This window comes from Lepidochelys kempii, chromosome 8 (assembly GCF_965140265.1).
Source record: "Lepidochelys kempii isolate rLepKem1 chromosome 8, rLepKem1.hap2, whole genome shotgun sequence".
Taxonomy (NCBI): Eukaryota; Metazoa; Chordata; order Testudines; family Cheloniidae; genus Lepidochelys; species Lepidochelys kempii.
The window spans coordinates 75,665,172-75,689,611 of NC_133263.1; the positions used below are offsets into that span (position 1 = coordinate 75,665,172).

A 24,440-nucleotide genomic window follows, 5' to 3' on the forward strand; every position below is an offset into this window, starting at 1 on the left:
CCAGCCCCCTGCCATGAGCCGCTCTGGGCAGGGGGCTGGGAGCACCCCCCCACCCCATGTCCTGACTCTTGCACCCCCCACATTCCCACCCCCACCCTGAGCACCAAATGGGAGCTCGTGCACACCCCCCCCACATTCCCACCTGCACCCCTTGCACCACATGGGAGCTTCCCAGCTAAACACTCCACACCAAACCTCCTGCCCCAACCTTGAGCCCCCTCCCTCATTCTAGCTCTTGGCCAGGCCCTACACCCCAACCCCCAGCCTACTCCTTCACCCCCAGCCCTGTGCTCAGTGCACTCCCACCCTCAGCTCAGTGCAGAGAGAGGGGAAGAGAATGGGCTAGAACCAGGGAGAAGGTAGGTACCCACTCTATGTGGGCAGGGCCAGGATCCCAGATCAGCAGCGGGCTGAGCCGCTCAGCCCACTGCCAGTCTGGGGTCCCGGCCGCTGGCCCCGCTCAGCCTGTTGCCGGCTTGGGTGAACGGAACCCCAGGCTGGCAGCAGGCTGAGCTGGCCAGCGGCGTAAGATCAGCATTTTAATTTAATTTTAAATGAAGCTTCTTAAACATTTTGAAAACCTTGTTTACATATGACAATAGTTAAATAATATATAGACTTATAGAGAGAGACCTTCTAATAAATGTTAAAATGTATTACTGGCATGCGAAACCTTAAATTAAAGTGAATAAATGAAGACTCGGCACACCACTTCTGAAAGGTTGCCGACCCCTGTCTTAAATGGTCAACTTTGCATTTACAAAGGTTACTAGCTTAGCTGGGTGAGGTAATATCTTTTATTGGACCAATTTCTGTTGGTGAGAGAGAGAAGCTTTCTAACTTACACAGAGCTCTTAAATCTGAAGAAGAGCTCTGTGTAATCTTGAAAGCTGCCTCTGTCACCAAAGGAAGATGGTCCAATAAAAGATATTATCTCACCCACCTTCATTCTCTAATATCTTGGAACCAACAAAGCTGCAACAACACTGCATACCACAAATGTAGTACTTTTTTAGATGTGTGTATTACAGTTCCTTACTGACGGTAGATGGAGACAGCTCACTTGAAGTTTAGAGTTATGATACTGTTCTTTATCAAAGGACCTTTCCTTGTCACAATCAGTGCAAAGTGGATTTAAACTGTGGAGAAGGGAGTTCTCTGCTGGTGGAGATAGTTCTATTGCCTTCTGCACCGTGGCATAAGGAGAGAGAGAGAGTGGACATGTCAGGGGCATAAGATCTGTGAGGGAGTTGTTCCCCTGTACTTCAACTGAGGATGCCTCTGGGTGGCTGAGGACTAGGGGGCCACTGGTGTCTCCTTCTCCCTCCCTCCCATTTCCCACCCCCTAGACTTGGGAAGGGTGGAGAAACTGCACCTCAAAATTGTTCCTGGTAACCCATGATTTTCCTGGGTTTATTTTTACTTGTGGCTTAACCAGAATTCTGTGGTAGTGATTTCCTAGCAATGCAGACTACTGACATGCTGACCACTGAGTCAGGAAATTGATTTATCTGAACAGCTTTACTCTTGGTACTTGCTTCCCCCCATTCCCCCTCTCCTGCCTTGCCAGTTGATGTATATTGTTGTGGTTGCTTTTTTCCAACTGGACTCTGACTACCTAGCCTAGAATGCAGTCACAACAGGACAAACTTTATTACTCCTGCTTCATTGATGGATCACTTCTTTCACTGGTTAAAGATGAGACACAGCATTTTCTATATGAGCTACCCATCCCCATAGGCATATATCTGTTGCTACTTGTATGTCAGTGTGGGGAATTAGGGACCTTTCTTTTTTGATATTTTAGAAATGAGCCACCACCTAGGGAAGGTATGGTTTGTGTTGGCATTGTCAGGAAAAACTGTCAGTGTTGCAGAACACTAATTGTATGAATCTGTGCTGGATGATGACTTCAAGGCTTGCTTCCCTACACCCCCATGATTGCAAATAGCTCTGTACTGAGTCTAGATGGAATTCTACAGGAAACTGACTCTAACTCTGGAATTTGTGGATCATGTTTTCTATTATGAAGACTTTTCCTATGTGTGTATTAAAGAGTAGCCCAGAAAAATCAAGCTCTGATTTGGAGTGAGGTTGTCTTTTGTATATTAATCTATTATGTGGCTGCTAGGAGTGCTTTTCCTGTGTTTTGTTGTTTGTGTGAGAGTCTGGCTCTGTCAACAGGGTGTTTGTTCTCCTGTGGGAGTCAGAAAACAACCAAGGATTATGAGAGGGCACTAGGCATTTTGGTATAGAGAGGTGTGTTCAGAGGGATGTTCAAGTCTTTTGTCTCTCTTTTGGGTGGGGAAGAGCTATAACCCAGAGATCAGAACTGGTCTAGGCAGACGAGAGTAGTGCCATCATTAAATCAATGGGTAAATTTTAATATATATGTTAATTAAGTTCTTCTGGTTTTAGCTTTGCTCAAGAATTTTTTTCCCAAAACTCATGCATTTAGCAGCTTAAGGAATACATTCAATGTTTTGTTTTAAAATCCTTTACTTTTCTCAGTGTAATCCCTCAATTTTGTATTCTTTTTAGTGGCTCCAATAAAAGCGCTGTGCAGTCAGCGTTTTAATGATTGGAAAGATAAATTTGGACCTATAGGGCTCAGCTGTAAAGAACTGACAGGAGACACAGTGATGGATGATTTATTTGAAATACAACATGCTCACATTATTATGACCACACCAGTAGGTTTCATATATAACTTGCTATTTGTTTCATTGATTTTTTTCTAAACCAAAAATCTGAAGTAAAATGTATTGTAGAAATAATTTGCTGCACATAGTCTAGCTAATGTATGTATGCTTCCAGGGCTCCCCTTGTTTTATAGAGATTGGAAACTTTCAGTATAATTGTAAGGTCGTTTTACTTGCCTGTAAACTGCCATGCATACTTTAGTGCTATATTTGTCCTGGGGGAATTCTGTGCCACTGCACATGTGCAAAACTTATGTCCCCCACAGATTTCTTTGTTTCCCCGCAGAAAAATGACTTTCTGACAGGGAACCAAAGGGAAGCCACAAGAGCAGTCATGCGACTCTCCCCAGCAGTATGTTTCGGGTGCCCAGGGCAGCTGGCAGAGAGGTAGATCACTGTGGGGCAGGAGGCAGGAATGGGGAAGACCTGCCTGGTGACTCCTATCCTGCACTGGGCTCAGCTGCTAGTCTGGGTTGGGCTGGGGAGGATGGGACTTCCTCTCCCCCTGCATGGTATCTAGGGCCGGGTCAGACCCACCCCCAGATTCCTCCTCCGGCTGCAGGAAGCTCTGCAAACTCCCCCTCCCGCTTCCTGCAACCATAGCTCCTCAGCTGCAGGGGGAGGAATCCCTGTGCAGGTAGCTGCTCCCCCATGCATCCAGAACCTCTTATACCCAGACATTCCCACCAACCCGCTCCCTCCAGCCCTGATTAGCCTCACTCCTCCTGCACCTGGACCACCTCCACACTGAGACCCATCCAGACACCTCCCTGCTGAACCCTAGCCACCTTCACTTGGACCCCCTGCAGAGTCACATTATCATTGCACCCAAAAAACCCCAACAAGCCCCTATGCATCCAGATCTCCTCCATAACTAGATTCCCCACTGAGCTTCCTGCACCCAGATTTCCCCACACAGAACCCTCTCAACCCAAACCTGGATCCCCCCACACTAAGCCCCTCCACACTTGAATCCTGCCTTGGTGAGCTTGCCTGCCCACAACTGATGCACCTGGCATGGAGGGGCAGGGGCCTGTGGTGTTTCTGGGGAAGGCCTGGTCCTTGCACTGTGTCAAGATTGGGTGCAGCCTCACTGCTGAGTCTGTGTCTGGGTGGAGGGAGCTGCACAGTGATCTCCCACCTCTGTGCAGCCAGTGGCCTGTGCTCCCCAGTGCCATGCTGGAGTCTCCACGTTTATTTGACAAATGAAATTTGCAGAATTTTAAAATATTGTGTGCAGAATTTAAATTTTTTGGTACAGAATGCCCTCAGGAGTACTATATAAACAATAATTAGTAATAAAATAATTATGTGTCAGATGCAAAATATATAGCATTAGCTCATCAGAACTTTACTGATTTTTTTTATCATAAGAATTTGGTCATGTTTATGGTCTGTCTCTGCTACTACTTCTGGAATCTGTTTTTCATCATTTCTTCTGCCTCTTCCCGCCCCCCACCCCCCGTCTCTTCCCCAGGAAAAATGGGATAGCATGACTAGAAAATGGAGAGACAACTCTTTAGTCCAACTGGTACGACTGTTCCTCATTGATGAGGTACTGATTTTTATAGTCTGTTTGTACTTGAGGAAAAAGAAAACTTTTAGGAAGTATAACAAAGTTTATATATTTATTTTAACACATTTGTGGGTTAGAATGCAAAAAGTAAGCAATGTTATTTCACAGATGTCTTTAATTATTTTAATAGGTACATGTTGTGAAAGACGAAAGCCGTGGTGCAACACTTGAGGTTGTAGTCAGTCGGATGAAGACTATACAGTCTTCCCTTTCGCGTATCTCAGAGAATCCTGACATGCTTACTCCCATGAGATTTGTGGCTGTTTCTGCAACAATCCCAAATGCTGAGGATGTAAGGGTTACATTTTAATTACTTTTTCAAAATATTTTTAAAATACTTGTTTCTTTGACATCAGTTGTAAAAGCAGAGGTCCTTTAGACTATTCACTTCATTTGAGAATCCTGAGGAACTTCATTTGAGAAACGTAAATAAAGAAAAGTGATGTAAAGCTGTAAAATTAGCTTGACATGAATTTTAAAATAAAGTTGTCATTTCTGGGCTGTCAGCTGAAGGCTGCTGTCTTGATGAACACAGGTATAACTTTTGGCCCCAACAATATGGAAATACCAACCAAAAATTGATAAAGTACTTCAGTTTTATATTTTTAATAAAAATTTTAAGGGTGAAAACACAAGTCACAAAAGCTTAGGGACAGATTTTGATTTCAATAGTACCAGTGTAATTTGGAACAGAATTTGGTCTGCTCATTAGTGAAGAAATTATTTTCAAGTGTATTAATTAGTTTAGACGTGGCAAAAAGTATTTAACATGTAAACTCTCTTTGTCAATGTCATAGGGCATGTGGGGCAGTAAAAATAGTTGCTTCCCAGTTCTTTATTATGTATGTTCTGTAGTTTGAAGAGAGCATGTATAGTAACAGAGGCATTATTTTCAAGCATCATTTTAACTTGTTTCCTTGTTCTTTAAAGATTGCAGAATGGCTTTCAGATGGTATGAGACCTGCTGTATGTCTGAAAATAGATGAAAGTCATCGACCTGTGAAGCTTCGCAAAATAGTTCTTGGATTTCCCTGCAGTAGCAACCAAACAGAATTCAAATTTGACTTAACACTTAACTACAAAATAGCTAGTGTTATACAAACATACTCTGAACAAAAACCAACCCTTGTGGTATAATATGTTTTTCTCTTAATGCTTTTGAAATTCTTGGTTTTCTTCTTAGTACAATTAATACAAAAAAGGTATTTTCTTATTTATAGTTTTGTGCCACAAGAAAAGGAGTACAGCAGGCTGCTTCAGTTCTTGCAAAAGATGCTAAATTTATTATGACTATGGAACAGAAACAAAGGTATATTTATATTTCTTGTAGTTGCTAACCATAGAAATGTAGGGCTGGAAGGGAGTTCGATAGGTCATCTAGTTCAGTCCTTGCACTGTGGCAGGGCTAAGTATTATCTAGACCATCCCTGACAGGTGTTTGTCTAACCTGTTCCTAAAAACCTCCAGAAACAAAGATTCCACACCCTCCCTAGATAATATAGTTCAGTGCTAAACTATCCTTATAGTTTAGGAAGTTTTTCCTAAATGTCTATCCTAAATCTCCCTTCCTGCAATTTAAGCCCATTATTTATTTTCCTGTCCCCTGTGAATATATGGAACAATATATCACTGCCTTCTTCATAGTAACCTTTTAAATACATGAAGACTGTTAGGACCCTAGTCGGTCTTCTCCAGACTAAACAAACCCATTTTTTTCAGTTTGTCCTCATAGGTCATGTTTTCTAGATTTTTTTAAATATTTTTTTGTTGCTTTACTCTGGACTTTCTCCAATTTGTTCATACCTTTCCTGAAGTATGGTGCCCAGAAATGGACAGAGGACTCCAGCTGAGGCCTTATCAGAGCTGAGTAGAGTGGAAAATTACTTGTCTTGCTTACACCACTCCTGATAGTACATCTGTGACAAAGTGTTTGGCAGCAGTAGCTGTACCAGAATTCTGATTGCTGGATCTCCAATTATATCACCCTGGAGTAAACTTGAGGGGCAAATATTTGCCTAATTGATAGACTAGGATGGGCTGAGGAGAGCCCCAAAGGCTAATTATCTTAGCCCAGTAGGTAGAAAAGGCACAGACATGAAATGCTCAGGGAAGAAGAAAGAGACTGATAGGCTTTTGAGAGCCAGAACCAGAAGAGATCTCTCAAGGGGAAGATATCTTTTGTCTCCCCGAACTTGGCTGAGTGAGTTAAGGGCTGTGTGCTTGTAAATGTAGAGCTGCACAAGTTTGTAAAGGTGGTGGGGAGAACACTGTAAATAAATTGCACAGGTTGTTTGTACAGAATGTCTCTGAGAAGTTTGCATCTACAGAGGAGAAAGGAGCAGGCTGCTACCCTGTCATAACATCCCAGAATGATGTTTGCTTATTTTTTGCAACAGTATTACATTGTTGACTCATATTTACTTGGTGATCCATTATAGCCCCCAGACCCTTTTCTGCAGCACTCCTTCCTAGGCAGTCATTTCCCATTTTGTATTTGTGCAACTGATTATTCCTTCCTAAGTGGAGTACTTTACATTTGTCTTTATTGAATTTCATCCTGTTTATTTCAGACTTTTTCTCAAGTTTGTCAAGATCATTTTGAATTCTAATCCTGTTCTCCAAAGCACTTGCAACCCCTCCCAGCTTGGTATCATCCACAGACTTTGTAAATGGACTGTCTATGCCGTTCTCCAATCCATTTATGAAGATACTGAATAGAACGGGACTCAGGACAGATCCCTTTAGGACACCACTCGATGTGCCCTTCCAGGCTTGACTGTGAACCATTGATAACTACTCTGAGTACAGTTTTCCAACCAGCTGTGCAGGTTGGAAATAGTAGGTTCATCTAGGCTATAGTTTCCTAGTTTGCTTATGAGAAGATCTTGTGAGATAGAATCAAAAGCCTTACTAAAGTCAAGATATATCACTTGTACTGCTTTCCCCCCTTCCACAAGGCTTGTTTCCCTATCAGAGAAGGATATTAGGTTGGTTTGACATGTTTTTTCTTGACAAAGCCATGTTGACTCTTACTTACCACCTTATTCTAGGTGGTTACAAATGGATTGTTTGATTATTTGCTCCATTATGTTTCTGGGTACCGAAGTTAATATAATTCTGGTCTATAATTCCATTTGTCCTTATTCCCCTTTTTATAGATAGGTACTATATTTGACTTTTTCCAGCCCTCTGTGATCTCTCCCATCCTCCACTAGTTCTCAAAGATCGATAACGGTTCAGAGATCTCTTCAGACAGTTCCTTAAGTATTCTAGGATGTATTTCATCAGACCTTGCTAACTCGAAGATATCTAACTTATCCAAGGCCTTGTGTCAACAAAACTCTGTAGTGAAGACAAGTTATGCCGACGATCAAAAACTACTATAATTACATCCCTTTTGCATGTTCATACAACGCTTCTTCTGTTGGCGGAGCACGTCTATAGTTGGTGCTCTAGCATTGACAGTGAGAGCAGTATGCCGTGGGTAGCTATCCCACTGTGCTACTCACCATCTTCTGCAGCTAGAAGTTTTGGGAAGGTCAAGTGAATCACAGTCCAAGTTCCCTCTAAGCTGTGCGGCTGCGCAGCAGGCTATGAAGAGCTGCGCAGGCGGGGAGAGGCGCCTCTCCCATGGCCCCAGCCCTGGAGCTGCTGCAGCCAGGGAGAGGCACCTCTTCCCCAGCCCTGGAGCTGCTGTGGCCAGGGAGAGGTGCCTCTCCCCAGCCCTGGGTTGCTGCAGCGAGAGAGGACTGGGGGGAGTCCTATCTCCCCGTTGCAGCCCAGGGGCAGCCTGCACCCCAAACCCTTCATCCCTGGCCCCACCCCAGAGCCTGCACCCCAGCCAGAGTCGGAGCCCGCACTGCACCCCAACCCTCTGCCCCAGACCTGAGCCTCTTCCCCCAGCCTGAACCCCTCATCCCTGGCCGCACCCCAGAGTCTGCACCCCCCAGCCAGCGCTCTCACTCCCCCACCCCAACCCTCTGCCCTAGCCCTGAGCCCCTTCCTACACCCCAAACCCCTCAGCTCCACCCCCACCCCACATCACCTCCATATTGGTGCACATAACAAAATTCATTCCACACATGGATGTAAAACGTTAGAGGGAACATTGTTCACAGTGCATTATGGGTACGAACTCAACGTCCCATGATGCAGTTTTTTCTGTCCCATCATTCCATGGGCTTCTGACTGCGTTTTGTGCCATTTTTCAGCTGCTACTGTTTACTGTGTGCATGCCATGTCTGCCTGAAAGGGTGGATCCTGCACTGCTCTCGACTTTTATGGTCACTGTAATGAACACTTTGCGGCTACTCATGCCATATATCATGATCTCCCAGTCTGAACAGGAATCCTAGGTGCCTGGTCTTCTGTGTGCCGTGGAAAGAAACAACATCAGATTACTTTTGGCATTCAAATGTAGCAATAGTAAAAATAGGAGCAGCTGCGCACGATGGACTGTCACTTTTGGACTTGGGGAAACAAGCACTAAATTGTGGGATTGCATCGTTATGCGGGTCTGGGATGACAAGCAGCCACTGTAGAACTTTCAGATACAGAAAGGCATCTTCCTGGAACTGTGCGTGGAATTTGCCCCAGCACTGCGGTGCAAGGACACCCAAATGAGAGCTGCCCTTTTGATGGAGAAGTGTGTGGTGATCGCTGTGTGGAAGCTGGCAACTCCAGACTGCTACTGGTCACTCACAGATCAGTTTGGAGTTGGGAAGTCAACCGCTGGGGCTGCGTTAACGCAAGTGTGCAGAGCCATTAATCCCTGCTATGAAGGACTGTGGGACTCTTGGAAACGTGCATGAAATAGTGGATGGCTTTGCGGCACTGGGATTCCCTAACTGCAACGAGGTGATAAATGGCACAGATATCCCAATTTTGGCCCCAAACCATCTTGCAGTGGAGTACATCAATAGAAATGGGTACTTCTCTATGGTATTGCAAGTGCTTGTAGATCACTGTGGTCGTTTCATTGACATCAGTGCTGGGTGGTCAGGGAAGGTGCGTGATGCACGCATCTTCAGGACTGTACAGCAAGCTGCAAGCAGGGACTTTCTTTCCAGACCAGAAGATTCCAGCGGGGGATGTTGAAATGCCCATAGTGATCCTGGAAGACCCAACATACCCCTTACTCCCATGTCTCATGAAGCCTTACACAGAAAATCTGGACAGCAGCAAGGAGCATTTCAACAATAGGCAGAATGACTGTTGAATGTGTGTTTGGCAGATTAAAATCTCGCTGGCACTGCCTTTATGGCCGGTTAGACCTAAATGAGGAAAATATTCTCATGGGCATAGCAGCCTGCTGTGCGCTGCATAGTATTTGTGAGGTTAATGGGGAAAAATTCCCCCCCGGAATGGAGTGCAGAGGCAGATTGTTTGGTGGCTGATTTTGAGCAGCCAGGTATCAGGGCTATAAGCAGGACACAATGGTGTGGGTGGATGGGTATTCGAATCAGGGAGGCTTTCAGGCTCCATTTTGACAATGAGCACTAGTAGTGTGACTTTCTATAAAGCACTCTGCCATGCGTTGTTAATTTTCTTGCAAGGTGGGAAATTTTGATAATTGCTTCCTGACCATGATTTGTAGTCTGCAAATGTTACAATTGCCACTGTGTATTAATTCTAGCAGCTACCATTGTGTGTAGGAGACAAATAAAGATTATCTTTCAGAGGGTATGTTTTTATTAAATATCAATTAACAACACACACACAACATTTGGTTGAAAGGGAGATAACAGTGAAAGGTAGTATCATAGCTGTTTGTAACTCCAGCTATCATTTTGGAACCCATCTGAAGGGATGGAGTGAATGGGGTACTGCAACAGGCTGGGAAGATGCAAGGAATGTGTGGGATAAGTTTGGGGTGGGCATGGAAAGCAGTTCTGTATGGGCTTCAGGGAGGGACGAGCAAACATGTATTAGGCCTGTAGTACAAATAGGGACTACAACATCTCTGTATGCACCTCCATCACTTTTGTCAACTGCTCCTGACCCATTAAAATTTACTCCTGACTCTCCTCCTTCTCCTGTCTCTCTATTTTATAATTTTCATTTACTGGCTCTTTCCATGCCCTGTGTTCTGTTTTTCTGCATCTGAGGATTGGAGCATCTCTTGAAATAAAGCAGGAATATTTTGTCAGCAGAGGAAGCATTGTAATGCGTATGGTTTTGTCAATGAAAGCTGACTTTCGTCAACCAAACTTTGTTGTGTAGACAAGGCCTTTGTAATTCTTAACTTGTTCTTTCCCTGTTTTAGCCTCAGATCCTACCCCATTTACACTGATGTGCACTATGTTAGGTGTCGATGTCTGCTAAACTTTTTGGTGAAAACTAAAACAAAAAAGGTATTTAACACTTAGACCATTGCTGCATTTTTTGTTATTGTCTTTTCCTCCTCGTTGAGTAATGGGCCTAACCTGTCCTTGATCTTTCTTTTGCTTCTAATATATTTGTAAAATGTTTTCTTGTTACTCTTTATGTCCTTAGCTAGTTTAATCTCTTGTTGTGCCTTGGCCTTTCTAATTTTGTCTCTACATGTTTGTGTGTTGTTTTTTTATATTCATCCTTTGTAATTTGACCAAATTTCACTTTTTGAATTTCAGATCATTGAAGATCTCATGGTTAAGCCACAGTTGTGTCTTATCATATGTTTCTTATGCATTGGGATAGTTTGCTCTTGTGCTGTTGTTAGTTCCTCTTAAAAAAAACTGCCAACTCTCCTGAACTTTTTTCCCCCTTGGACTTGCTTCCCACTGGATCTTACCTACCAATTCTCCGAGTTTGCTAAAATCTGCCTTTTTGAAGTCCATTATCTTTATTCTTCTGTTTTTCCCCCTACCATTTCTTAGAATCATGAACTCTGTCTTTTCTTGATCACTTTCTCCCAAGCTGCTTTCTACCTTCAAATGCTAAACCAGTTCCTCTTTGTTTGTCAGAATCAAATCTAGAATAGCCTCGCCCCAGTCACTTTCTCCACCTTCTGTAATAAAAAGTTGTCTCCAGTGCATTCCAAAACTTGTTGAATAATCTGTGTCCTGCTGCATTATTTTCCCAACAGATGCCTGGGTAGATGAAGTCTCCCATCACCACCAAGTGCTGTACTTCGGATAATTTTGTTAGTTTTTAAAAAAGCCTCATCCACCTCTTCTTCCTGGTTAGGAATTCTATTGTAGATCCCTACTATGACATCACCTTTGTTTTTTACCCCTTTTATCCTTACCCAGAGACTTTCAGCAGGTCTGCCTCCCACTTCTACCTCAGCCTCAGTGCAAGTGTGTACATTTTTTATATACAACAGCTCCTCCCTTTTTTTCCCTGCCTGTCCTTCCTGAACACATTGAAACCTTGTTTTCCAGTATTCCAGTCATGTGAATTATCCCACCAAGTCTTTGTGATGCCAGTTATGTCAGAATTGTGATTATTCACTATTATTTCTAGGTTTTCCTGTTTATTTCCCATATTTATGTTAGTATTCAGACATCCAGAAGGGAAATCTATTCCCTCTTGTCTGTCCTTTGTCCCTGCTATAATAAAAGCATACATGTATTCTAGTCATTCTGTGGGCCATGTGAAGAGGGTTGGTTCAATACAATTTCTAGTAGAGAGATATCTATATCTCAAAATCATTATTGCAGTTGGCCCCCTTGCTGGGAAATTTCACTAGTGGCCAGGGACTGAATGGACCATGCAGACTGGATTGTGGAATTTCTCGCCACTAGAATGATCTCTCTAGAATAGTGCTGAGATACATTTATAGGACTATGTAATCCAACTTGCATTTCTGTTAACTGAGCTATACTTATTTCCTCTAAGTAAAGGAATCTCCTCTTGAAGGATGTCTTTTGGGTACTTTTCATGAACACTAAATGCATTTAATATTTTAAATTACCTGTTTTTTGAAGAATAAAAACATTAATTTCCAGTGAGCATTCAAAGACTAACACATATGAATAGTCCCGTTGGATATGGTTTTGTTGAACTTATCACAGATACACGTGCTTAATTTAAGATACTGTAAGTCTTTGTGGGATCAAGTCCTTAGTAAACACAGTCCTAACTTCTGTTAGTGATGATTTATTTCACCAGGTAGTTATATCAAAGCTAAATTTTCATTTGTACAACTCCTGTTAGGAATAATAGGAGCTGTGTGTCTTGTTCAATCGCAAATGTATTCATTAGAGCCCAATTCAAGAAGGATGCTTAAGAACGAGTTTAATTCCCATTTTAAATCAATGGGATTTAAGCACATGCTTAAGTGTTTTCTGTAAAATTGATGGACATTTGCACATACTTAAGTGCTTTCCTGAATTGAGGCCTACATGTATATTTTAAGACAGTACTTACATTAAAGTTTATTTGAAAGCTGTTTTTTTAAATAGATTTCAAATTGATCTTGAGATAACAATTATGATACAATTCTGTGTTCAGAATTTCAGACACTGTTAAGCAACTATTAGTAGCCTTCTTCTATATTAATGTCTGAGAAGTTCTTGAAACTCTGAGCCCAGTCATTATTATTATTACTATTAATCAGTCAAAACTCTTCATTGAAATCAGAGTAGTTTGAAGATGTGAATAGAAACTTTGCTTGAGAAAGTACTCCAAGATTGTGCCCATAAATGTTTCTTCCCCAAGTCCAAATTCATCAATGTTCAAAGAATATTGACATGAATAGCCCAACATTTATGAACAGGCTTACAATGCACTGTGTTTTTACTGTGGGAAAATAATCAAATCCAAATTCTTCAATACTTATTCGGGGCCAGATGCTCCTCTTCACTTACGCTGATGTAGTGGAAAGAAACCTGCACACAGTAAGTGAGGTGCAAAAGAAGAGTCACTCTTTTTAGCATTCTTTCTTTCCCCAAACCTATGGAAGCCATATTAGAGAACTACTGTAATGTTGGGACTCATAGTGAACTCTCATGAGGTTGGTTAGGAGGCGGTCTGTTCTGGTGGAGCTGATGGGTAACTACTCATTGTGGCATGCTCTCCTCCCAGATTGATGGAAACATTCCTTACAAATCTGTAGTTGCTTTAATGCGACCCATTAGAAGCCCCATAAACTCATGTTGCTGCTGAGGGTGATTGTCATACAAAAGGCAGGGATCAGTGAATGAGGGACAGTGGCTTCAAAGAACAGTGTGAAGGGGCAGTTGCTTATGATTGGTTCCTTGGCAGATACGCAGTTTGGAGGTTACTCTCCATGCTTTCTCCATGGCTCTTTTCATAGAGTTTCTGGCACTCCCGGTCATCCTCTTGTAGATTTTTACCATGGGAGGGTGCAATAATGAAATTTAGGTTTTGCCTATAAGGAGGGTTATCGTGTGGCAACCTGGGGTGTAAATGTACAGTGCACTTGCCTGCTGTGTGCTAAATTGTATGTGGATCTGTTGCTGTGCACTAAAACTTCCATAGTGCGCTTAAGACTTACTGCTGTTTGAATCAGCAGTAAGTGAAAGTGCTCTACAGAACTTTCACTATGTGGTAGTAGGGTCCACACGGTCAATTAGTGCATGGAATGCTGAAGTGCTGTAGATTTACAACCCAGGTTCCTGGGTATTAATTCTCTATCTAGACGTATCAAACAATGGGAGATTTGCCTGAGTTTGGATTACAGGATTTAGTCCTCTGAAAACAAGTAGATTTTTGTTTCAAGTATCCAAAAGGTAATTATAAGTGAGAAAATTAATTAAAAATTATGCCATATACATTGACAGTGACCTTTTAGTATTCTAAAATGTAGATATGAAATAGGAATGTATTGAAAAACACAAGAATATGACAGAAATAAGGACAAATGAATTTAAACAGAAGAATAAATCTTATAAACTCTTAATGAGTGTAACTGCTGGAATCGATGTTTGTCATTATGCAGAGTTCTTCATAGGATATCGTTGTGCTTTTTTTAAAACACATTGGTATGTCTTCATATTGTATATAAATAAGTAAAAATGCTTTATGATTTTTGGTTTAAAAACTACTTATTGTTTTTGTCTCCTTTTTATGTAGATTACAAAAGTGTGCAAATTCAACAAAAGATACCAAAGTGAGAGGTAAGTACAACAATGCTAATTTTTGCCAACATGAATTAATATTTGCTTGACGAAAGGTGGTAAAGGCAATGGGTATAATATTTTTTTTCAGATCTTTTAATGTGTGGTGTGGCTTATCATCATGCTGGTATGGAGATATCTGATAGAAAAATAATCGAAGGAGCTTTTACTATGGGAGACTTACCAGTACTTTGTAAGTAAACTTAAACTTTTGAAAATCAAAATGTTGTTACTATATTTTTTCTTTTTAAATATAGTGAGATTCATATTTGGAAAAAGTAAATGTTATGATTCTTTCACTTCTTTTTATGTCATGAAATCCATGATGATAGAGCAGAGGGGGGCAAACTATGGCCCATGGGCCACATCTGCCCTCATGGGACCATCCTACCCTTGAGCTCCTGGCCGGGGAGGCTAGCTCTTGGCCCCTCCACTGCTCTTCCCCGTCCCCTGCAGCCATGCCGCCGTGCAGGGAGCTTGGCTTGCACCCGCCCACCTCCCAGGCTTTCCAATAAGCCAGTCCTGCCGCTCTGAGCGGCATAGTAAGGTGGCGGGGAGCGGGGCGGGGGTGGGGTGTTAGATAAGGGGCAGGAGGTCCCAGGGAGCGGTCAGGGGACAAGGAGCAGGGGGGGTTGGATGGGTCAGGGGTTCTGGGAGGGGACAGTCAGGGGATGGGGAACAGGGGGAGTTGGATGGCATGGGAGTCCTGGGGGCCTGTCAGGGGGTGGGGGTGTGGATAGGGGGTGGGGAAGTCAGGGAGCAGGGGGGTTGGGTCCCCAGGGGGCAGTTAAGGGTGTGGGTTGCGGGAGGGGGCGGATGGGTGGATGGGGCGGGGGCCAGGCTGTTTGGGGAGGCACAGCCTTCCCTACCCAGCCCTCCATACAGTTTCGCACCCCGATATGGCCCTTGGGCCAAAAAGTTTGCTCACCCCTGTGATAGAGAGTATGGTTCTGCAGCCTGTATATGAGTCGGTCAATTTGCTTCAATAAGTATTTAGGACATTTTAAGTGCTACTACAGTATAAATGATACTAATACTCACATGAGGCTGCATGACTGGCTCTGTAATTTAGGGTTTGATCCTGCATTCTTCTTGCATTCATAACTCCCATTAACTTTAGTTTTTCTTTTCCCTTCAAAAATAAATTCTGTTCAGAATATTACTTCATTGAGGAAGAGTAATTCCAGTTGAAAATGTAAAGCCAACTCTTTAGTTCTAATCATGTTATCCTATTCTTCTTAAAGAAAATGGACTAAACATGTGAAAAATATTATCTAAATATGACAAATTCTTCAAGTAAATCAATATACTTGTGATTTACTCAGGGGTGAAAGTAACTTAAAGGATTTACTGGTACGCAGGGCCACCAGGCTCCTGGGCAAGGTGTGGGTTGGGGGCAGCTTTGGGCCCCGGAAGGGGTGGGGCCTCGGGCGGAAAGGGCAGGGCTGAGGCAAGATTCCCCCAGCCAGCCCTTCAGTGCTGCCTGGCCTGCGCTGTCCGGGGCTCTGGCGGTGATTTAAAGGGCCTGGGGCTCTGGCCACTGCCGTGGTAGTGGCTGGGAGCCCTTGGCCCTTTAGATCGCTGCTGGAGCCCTGGGGCTCTTTAAATCACCGGGTCCTGGAGAAGCTGCCCCTTTTCTTCATAGAATCATAGAATATCAGGGTTGGAAGGGACCCCAGAAGGTCATCTAGTCCAACCCCCTGCTCGAAGCAGGACCAATTCCCAGTTAAATCATCCCAGCCAGGGCTTTGTCAAGCCTGACCTTAAAAACCTCTAAGGAAGGAGATTCTACCACCTCCCTAGGTAACGCATTCCAGTGTTTCACCACCCTCTTAGTGAAAAAGTTTTTCCTAATATCCAATCTAAACCTCCCCCACTGCAACTTGAGACCATTACTCCTCGTTCTGTCATCTGCTACCATTGAGAACAGTCTAGAGCCATCCTCTTTGGAACCCCCTTTCAGGTAGTTGAAAGCAGCTATCAAATCCCCCCTCATTCTTCTCTTCTGCAGGCTAAACAATCCCAGCTCCCTCAGCCTCTCCTCATAAGTCATGTGTTCCAGACCCCTAATCATTTTTGTTGCCCTTCGCTGGACTCTTTCCAATTTATCCACATCCTTCTTGTAGTGTGGGGCCCAAAACTGGACACAGTACTCCAGATGAGGCCTCACCAATGTCGAATAGAGGGGAACGATCACGTCCCTCGATCTGCTCGCTATGCCCCTACTTATACATCCCAAAATGCCATTGGCCTTCTTGGCAACAAGGGCACACTGCTGACTCATATCCAGCTTCTCGTCCACTGTCACCCCTAGGTCCTTTTCCGCAGAACTGCTGCCTAGCCATTCGGTCCCTAGTCTGTAGCTGTGCATTGGGTTCTTCCGTCCTAAGTGCAGGACCCTGCACTTATCCTTATTGAACCTCATCAGATTTCTTTTGGCCCAATCCTCCAATTTGTCTAGGTCCTTCTGTACCCTATCCCTCCCCTCCAGTGTATCTACCACTCCTCCCAGTTTAGTATCATCAGCAAATTTGCTGAGAGTGCAATCCACACCATCCTCCAGATCATTTATGAAGATATTGAACAAAACCGGCCCCAGGACCGACCCTTGGGGCACTCCACTTGATACCGGCTGCCAACTAGACATGGAGCCATTGATCACTACCCGTTGAGCCCGACAATCTAGCCAGCTTTCTACCCACCTTATAGTGCATTCATCCAGCCCATACTTCCTTAATTTGCTGACAAGAATACTGTGGGAGACCATGTCAAAAGCTTTGCTAAAGTCAAGAAACAATACATCCACTGCTTTCCCTTCATCCACAGAACCAGTAATCTCATCATAAAAGGCGATTAGATTAGTCAGGCATGACCTTCCCTTGGTGAATCCATGCTGGCTGTTCCTGATCACTTTCCTCTCATGCAAGTGCTTCAGGATTGATTCTTTGAGGACCTGCTCCATGATTTTTCCAGGGACTGAGGTGAGGCTGACTGGCCTGTAGTTCCCAGGATCCTCCTCCTTCCCTTTTTTAAAGATTGGCACTACATTAGCCTTTTTCCAGTCATCCGGGACTTCCCCGGTTCGCCACGAGTTTTCAAAGATAATGGCCAATGGCTCTGCAATCAGAGCCGCCAATTCCTTCAGCACTCTCGGATGCAACTCGTCCGGCCCCATGGACTTGTGCACGTCCAGCTTTTCTAAATAGTCCCTAACCACCTCTATCTCCACAGAGGGCTGGCCATCTCTTCCCCATTTTGTGATGCCCAGCGCAGCAGTCTGGGAGCTGACCTTGTTAGTGAAAACAGAGGCAAAAAAAGCATTGAGTACATTAGCTTTTTCCACATCCTCTGTCACTAGGTTGCCTCCCTCATTCAGTAAGGGGCCCACACTTTCCTTGGCTTTCTTCTTGTTGCCAACATACCTGAAGAAACCCTTTTTGTTACTCTTAACATCTCTTGCTAGCTGCAGCTCCAGGTGCGATTTGGCCCTCCTGATATCATTCCTACATGCCCGAGCAATATTTTTATACTCTTCCCTGGTCATATGTCCAACCTTCCACTTCTTGTAAGCTTCTTTTTTATGCTTAAGATCCGCTAGGATTTCACCATTAAGCCAAACTGGTTGCCTGCCATATTTACTATTCTTTCGACTCATCGGGATGGTTTGTCCCTGTAACCTCAACAGGGATTCCTTGAAATACAGCCAGCTCTCCTGGACTCCTTTCCCCTTCAAGTTAGTCCCCCAGGGGATCGTGGCCATCCGTTCCCTGAGGGAGTCGAAGTCTGCTTTTCTGAAGTCCAGGGTCCGTATCCTGCTGCTTACCTTTCTTCCCTGCGTCAGGATCCTGAACTCAACCAACTCATGGTCACTGCCTCCCAGATTCCCATCCACTTTTGCTTCCCCCACTAATTCTACCTGGTTTGTGATCAGCAGGTCAAGAAAAGCGCCCCCCCTAGTTGGCTCCTCTAGCACTTGCGCCAGGAAATTGTCCCCTACGCTTTTCAAAAACTTCCTGGATTGTCTATGCACCGCTGTATTGCTCTCCCAGCAGATATCAGGAAAATTAAAGTCACCCATGAGAATCAGGGCATGCGATCTAGTAGCTTCCCTGAGCTGCCGGAAGAAAGCTGCATCTACCTCATCCGTGGTCTATAGCAGACTCCCACCACTACATCACTCTTGTTGCACACACTTCTAAACTTAATCCAGAGACACTCAGGTTTTTCTGCAGTTTTGTACTGGAGCTCTGAGCAGTCATACTGCTCCCTTACATATAGTGCTACTCCCCCACCTTTTCTGCCCTGCCTGTCCTTTCTGAACAGTTTATAACCATCCATGACAGTACTCCAGTCATGTGAGTTATCCCACCAAGTCTCTGTTATTCCGATCACGTCATAGTTCCTTGACAACACCAGGACCTCCAGTTCTCCCTGCTTGTTTCCAAGGCTTTGTGCATTTGTATATAAGCACTTGAGATAACCTGTTGATCGCCCCTCATTCCCAGTATGAGGCAGGAGCCCTCCCCTCACAGACATTCCTGCCTGTGCTTCCTCCCGGTATCCCGCTTTCCCACTTACCTCAGGGCTTTGGTCTCCTTCCCCCGGTGAACCTAGTTTAAAGCCCTCCTCACTAGGTTAGCCAGCCTGCTGGCAAAGATGCTCTTCCCTCTCTTCGTAAGATGGAGCCCGTCTCTGCCCAGCACTCCTCCTTCATGGAACACCATCCCATTCTTCCCCCTCTCCCATCAGTAGCCCTGCTGGTATGGTGCTTAAAGCGCTGCCATGGCAGCACTTTAATGTCAGCTGTGTACCGGCCCATACTGGCAGCCACTTTCTTACCAGTACGCCGTACCAGCTTACTTTCACCTCTGGATTTACAAAAAAATCTTTTGTGTTTGACGCTGTCACAACTGTGTGATAGGCAGCCAGACCTAGTAGTCGGACCCTAAAGTCCACAGTTACAAGACAGGAGTGAAGAATCAGTTGAGTTGGGATACTGGGAGATCAGAATCAGGAGACAAACTAGAGATCAGAACACGAGTCGGGAACTAGAGTCAGGTTGGGTCAGGATACCAGATGTAAGGATTCGTGGACTAGAACCTAGGTCTGCAGACCTTGGGATAGCTGACATTCTCAGAGTACCACGGGGAAGGCTTGCAGAGCCACATCCAGGGAGCATTGTGGAGAGTAGACATTGCTGGAAGTACCTCCCAAAGGATCCATAGTGAGAGTACCCTGCAGCCCTCTGATTGATGAAGTGCACTATTTAACCCAGGCAGGTGCCCCAGGAAGTTGTCTGGGCAACCACACAGACTTCTGGCCTGCTTCAACTCCAGACTTCACCTCATCTTCTGGTCTCTGATTCTAGCCTGACCTTGACTCTTGCTTATTGAACTGAGCTCTAGCAATTCCTCTGATCCCTGTTCATTGACTTCCATCCTTGACACGTGGACCCCAGCCCAGCTGTGATTGCTAGGCAAGACTGCCTACAGCCTGGTCCCTTACACCAGGGAGTCAGGAGCAGGAGACAAAATGTAGATCAGGAACCACCAGTCAGGTACCAGGAGTCAAGCAGGTCAGAATGTCAGGAGATCAAGCTGGGCAGGCAAGCGGGAGTAGGTAGTGGGACAAGACAAGGGGGTGAAGCCTTGTTTTTCAGATGGTTTCCTGTTGCTGTCTTAAGTAGGGCCAGTGGACCAAACAGCCACTTGGGGACTCCACAAATCAGACCTTAGGGGCAGAATCTCACCATTGGGGTGGGCTTCGTTGTTCTCATGTCGGCTATTGCCAGATTACTACCATGTGGAGGGTTGGAGCCTGGTTGCTCCTATTCAGAGTGGATTAAGCTTTTGTGGTGCTTGGGGGCCCTGGGCCAGAGCAGTCCGCCCCCACCCCTGCACTTCTGCTGGGGAACTGGAGTTGGGGTCCAGGGGCTTGCCCCACTCTGCCTGCCTGACATTCCTGCTGGGGAGTGGGGTTGGAGCATGGGGACTTCCGCTGCTCCCCGGCAGGAGCACCAGGCGAGCAGAAAGGGGCAATTCTCTGCACCCTGACTCCGCTTCCCAGCAGGAGCGTGGGGACCCCCATTTTTCCAGGGCCCCCCTACTGGTCCATTGGCTAATCCACCACTGCTCTTATGAACCTTGAGGGCCTGGAGTTTGAGACTGGTGGGTCATGAAAAATACATTATTGTGAGAATAATTATTTTAGTACTGTAGATGTGCATGTCACTTTACAGGCAAATTAAAAGACCTGAAAACTGTCTTTAAGTATACCAGTCACTACAAAACAGGATGAAGTCATGGCTATATTCAAACAGTTCCTGAACTATTTGTATTGAATGATTAGCAATTACTTCAGTGTGAGTTTTGGAGCATGAGGAATGAAAGATTGGACCCTGATCTACCTGTAAATGTTAACAAATATTTAAATACAAATACTTTGGATATATTTATTTTTAAGGGAGCATTTGACAATACAGAAATCATGATCAGATATACTGCAATACTGTATATGAATGTGTATACAGATTATGGGCCAATCCTATGAGTTCTTCAGTGCCCTTTCCTCCCATTGACTTCATTAGAATTGAGAGTGCTGAGGACCTCACAGAATTGGGCCATATATTTGCTGCTTTATTTAAAATCTTGCTAGTATACTGAATACTGTTTGTTATTAAATTAATATGCTTTAATCTGATTCAGTTACTACTAGTACCTTAGCTATGGGAGTAAATTTACCTGCACATCTGGTAATTATAAAATCTACAATGCACTATGTTGGAGGAATGTTTCAAGAGTACAGTGAAACAGATATTCTGCAAATGATTGGGAGAGCAGGGAGGCCTCAAGTAAGTTAACTGTATTTTATATTAATGCTTTCTAAATCTGGATTAGTAAAAGCTACAGTATACACTTGAAGAGTTTTAAAAAAAACAACCCCCACAATTTAAGGGATAGCATTTGCTTTTTAAAGATTTATTGGTAAGTGAATTACTGAGTTAAAATAATACTGAACAAAGAGAACTGTGTGACACTGTAGACAGATCAGTGGAGATCTCCATTGATCTATGTGCAACTGTAGTCCAAAAAGCAAACAAGATGTTAGATTACATAAGAAATGGAAAGTTGAATAATATGGCAAATATTATTATACCTTTTATATAAATCGTGCAGCTTCATCTGGAATAGTGTGTGCAGTACTGAGAAGGATATCACAGAGCTGTTGCATATTATTTAAATAGAACTAAAAGTTTTTGAAAATGATCTAGATTATTTGTGTTTTATGCTAAAAATCACACGGGTCATATTGTGTCTCCCTCAACCACTGGTTTTCAACCTGTGTTCTGCAGAACTCCAATTTCCAAAGGGATCCACACCTCCATTAGAAACTTTTAAGAGGTCTGCAAATTAAAAAAGGTTGAAAACCACTGCCCTAGACTGTTTCTAAATGGATTAAATAATGTATTGTAGAATGTTACACGTTAGTAGACATTCCTGTACCTGTGATGGTATGATCTCATTCTGCCAGAGCTGTGGCAGCCTCTTTTGCTTGCCTTAAGCAAGTCCCTGTTACTGAAATTTCCAGTGCTGCAAAGTGGAGTTCTTCTAGTGCTTGCTCATGTCCATTCAAATCTAGGTAGGTCTGTGCTTGCCCCGAGCACCGCCACTGGAAAATTTTCCCTTGGTGGTATCCATCAGGTCAGCTCTGCTGCCCCCTGGAGTCGCATGCTCCTAGCGCCAGTATAAAGGGTCCTGCTAGGACCCGCAGACCTCTCAGTTCCTTCTTACTGCCTCTGACGGTCACTGGAACTACCTTATCCTTACAATCTGCAAGTACACCCTCTGTGGACTTTTTCAACCCTATATTGTATATAGTTATCTCTTGTTGGTAGTAGTTTAGTTTCTGTTTTTAGATAGATTAGCGGAGTTAGTCTCTGCCTGGTGCCAGGGCATGCCTCAGTCTCCAGGTTTTAAGTCTTGTGCCTCATGCCACAAGCCTATGTATGTGAGTGACACCCATTCCAGTTGCCTTAAGTGCCTGAGGGAAGCTCACATACAAGAGCGTTGTAAGATCTGTAAAGACTTCAGGCCCTGCACTGAAAAGGATAGACACACCAGACTGAGGTTTATCCTAATGAAGGCGGCGCTAAGGCCTCCATTGGCACTGGACCGCTTGGACTTGGCACCAAGTACTTCAGCCTCAATGAGGAGTGCTCTGACTACTGTAAGAGATTCTCAGCGCTGCTCTTCATCACTGGCACTGAGAAAAGATGCTCCTTCCGCCTCTCGAGAGCCTTGGCACCATGCACTATCTCCGGTGCCAAAGAAAAGTGCTCTGGTGAAAGAACCTCAGTACCACACTCTATCGAGGAAGAAATAGAAGAAGACTGATAGTGGTCCATCCCCATCCCCAAGGTTGGCAGGGCAGGGAGACACTAGTAGAGTGCGAGTACCGTTGAGTCCCGTACCAATGAACTCACCTCTGCAGCAGAGCCACTGGAGATACTGTGTTGACAGAACAATCGACATCAGACACATTTGCTGCAATGAGAGACGTACTCTCACTGCTAGTACCAGCATCTCCAGCTATGCAGGAGCTGACAGCAGCAGCACTAGTGGGAAGGACCTCAGAGGCACTGAGGGCCCAGGTGCCTTCAAAAGAGAAACGGGCAATGATGGCCCATTCCTGGTCTCCTCCCTCTCAGCACTGCTCGCTGGCACTGATCAGCACCGCTCCTGCCTGGTCTCCAGGAGGGGAGTTTTTGGAAACAGAGTCAAAGGATGAGTCATGCAACTCTTGCAGGAGCTAGCTCCGTCACTCCAATTAGCACTATCTGGCCATGGACCCAAGCCAAGGCATCCTATCCACAGTTTGGCCCCCGGAGCAGTGGCAGATGCAGTTCAATGGCCATTCTGGAACCCCTGGGCTTTCCAGCCAATGCAGAGGACTCATTGCTGAGGGTCCTACTCCGTGGTGTCTGAGTTCAGAGCACTTCCACCGCTCCACTCAGAGCGGGACCCAAGCTGCAGTACCGAGGCCAGTGCCAAATACCAAGAGCCAGCACCTTGAGACCTGTCTGGTGCTGAGTGTGAAGAACAGTTCCCCCTACCAGTACAGGCTTCCTCCTCCTCTTCTCCTGATGAGGCTGTGGTAGGAGTGGATGTAGCACCTTCCTAGGATGACTATAAGGCTCATGAGGAGCTCCTTAAGAGGGGGCTCAAAACCTGGGGATCCAGGTAGAAGATATCAGGGAGTCTTCCCATGCCCTGGTAGACATTCTAACAGTCACAGCACATCAGGAATGTCATTGCCCCTTAACAAGGCCGTTATGGACTCCAGCAAGGCATTATGGCAGGTCCCAACATCTCCTTAGCCAACAGCAAAGAAAACTGAAAACAAATACTTTATCCCAGCTAAGGTTTGTGAGTTTCTTTTACACATATCTGCCACTGGGCTTTTTGGTTGTCAGCAGCCAGTGAGCGGGGACAACAGGGGCCAACCCCCAAGGTCAAGGATGTCAAAAAATTAGACCTTTTGGCAGAGATCTATTCAACAGGTGGCCTCCAGCTCAGGATCATGAATCAGCAGGCATTCCTGGGCAGGAACAGTTTAAATTTCTGGGACTCCGTGCTGAAATTTAAGGAGTTATTACCCCAGGAGTCCAGACAAGAATTTGCAGCTCCTGTGGAGAAAGGCAAATCGGTGCAAAAGCATCCTTGCAAGCAGCCTTGGATGCTGCAGACTCTGCAGCCCAATCTATGGCCTTAGCAGTGGCAATGCACAGAAACTCAATGCACAGAAGCTCAATCCTCGGGCTTGCTGCATGAGGTCCAACAGACCTTGCTGGATCTTCATTTTGTGGGCACATCACTCTTTTCTGAGCAGACTGACTCCAAGCTGCACAGCCTAAAGGACTCAAGGGCCACCCTGAAGTCTCTAGGACTTCATACACTGGTGTCCACAAGGAAACATTAAGCCTCAATTGGCTGCTTGATTCTTCCCACTGCCTGCCTGGCAAGACTACCACAGGGAAAGAGCAGGAGCTTTAGGAGAAGACCTCTGCCCCAGTCCTCGTCCTTGTCTATGCCTTGCTTT

General features: G+C 44.7%; 1 protein-coding gene across 1 annotated transcript in view; it reads left to right on the forward strand.

The window, feature by feature from the left end:
* HFM1 (helicase for meiosis 1) overlaps positions 1–24,440 on the forward strand; it is a 123,417-nt gene that overhangs the window by 23,293 nt on the left and 75,684 nt on the right. The window contains exons 8-15 of the mRNA XM_073358226.1: positions 2,542–2,693; positions 4,180–4,257; positions 4,409–4,570; positions 5,209–5,409; positions 5,499–5,587; positions 14,299–14,342; positions 14,434–14,535; positions 21,047–21,192. Coding sequence (XP_073214327.1) covers positions 2,542–2,693; positions 4,180–4,257; positions 4,409–4,570; positions 5,209–5,409; positions 5,499–5,587; positions 14,299–14,342; positions 14,434–14,535; positions 21,047–21,192 — 974 coding nt within the window. The remainder of the gene's footprint in view (positions 1–2,541; positions 2,694–4,179; positions 4,258–4,408; positions 4,571–5,208; positions 5,410–5,498; positions 5,588–14,298; positions 14,343–14,433; positions 14,536–21,046; positions 21,193–24,440) is intronic.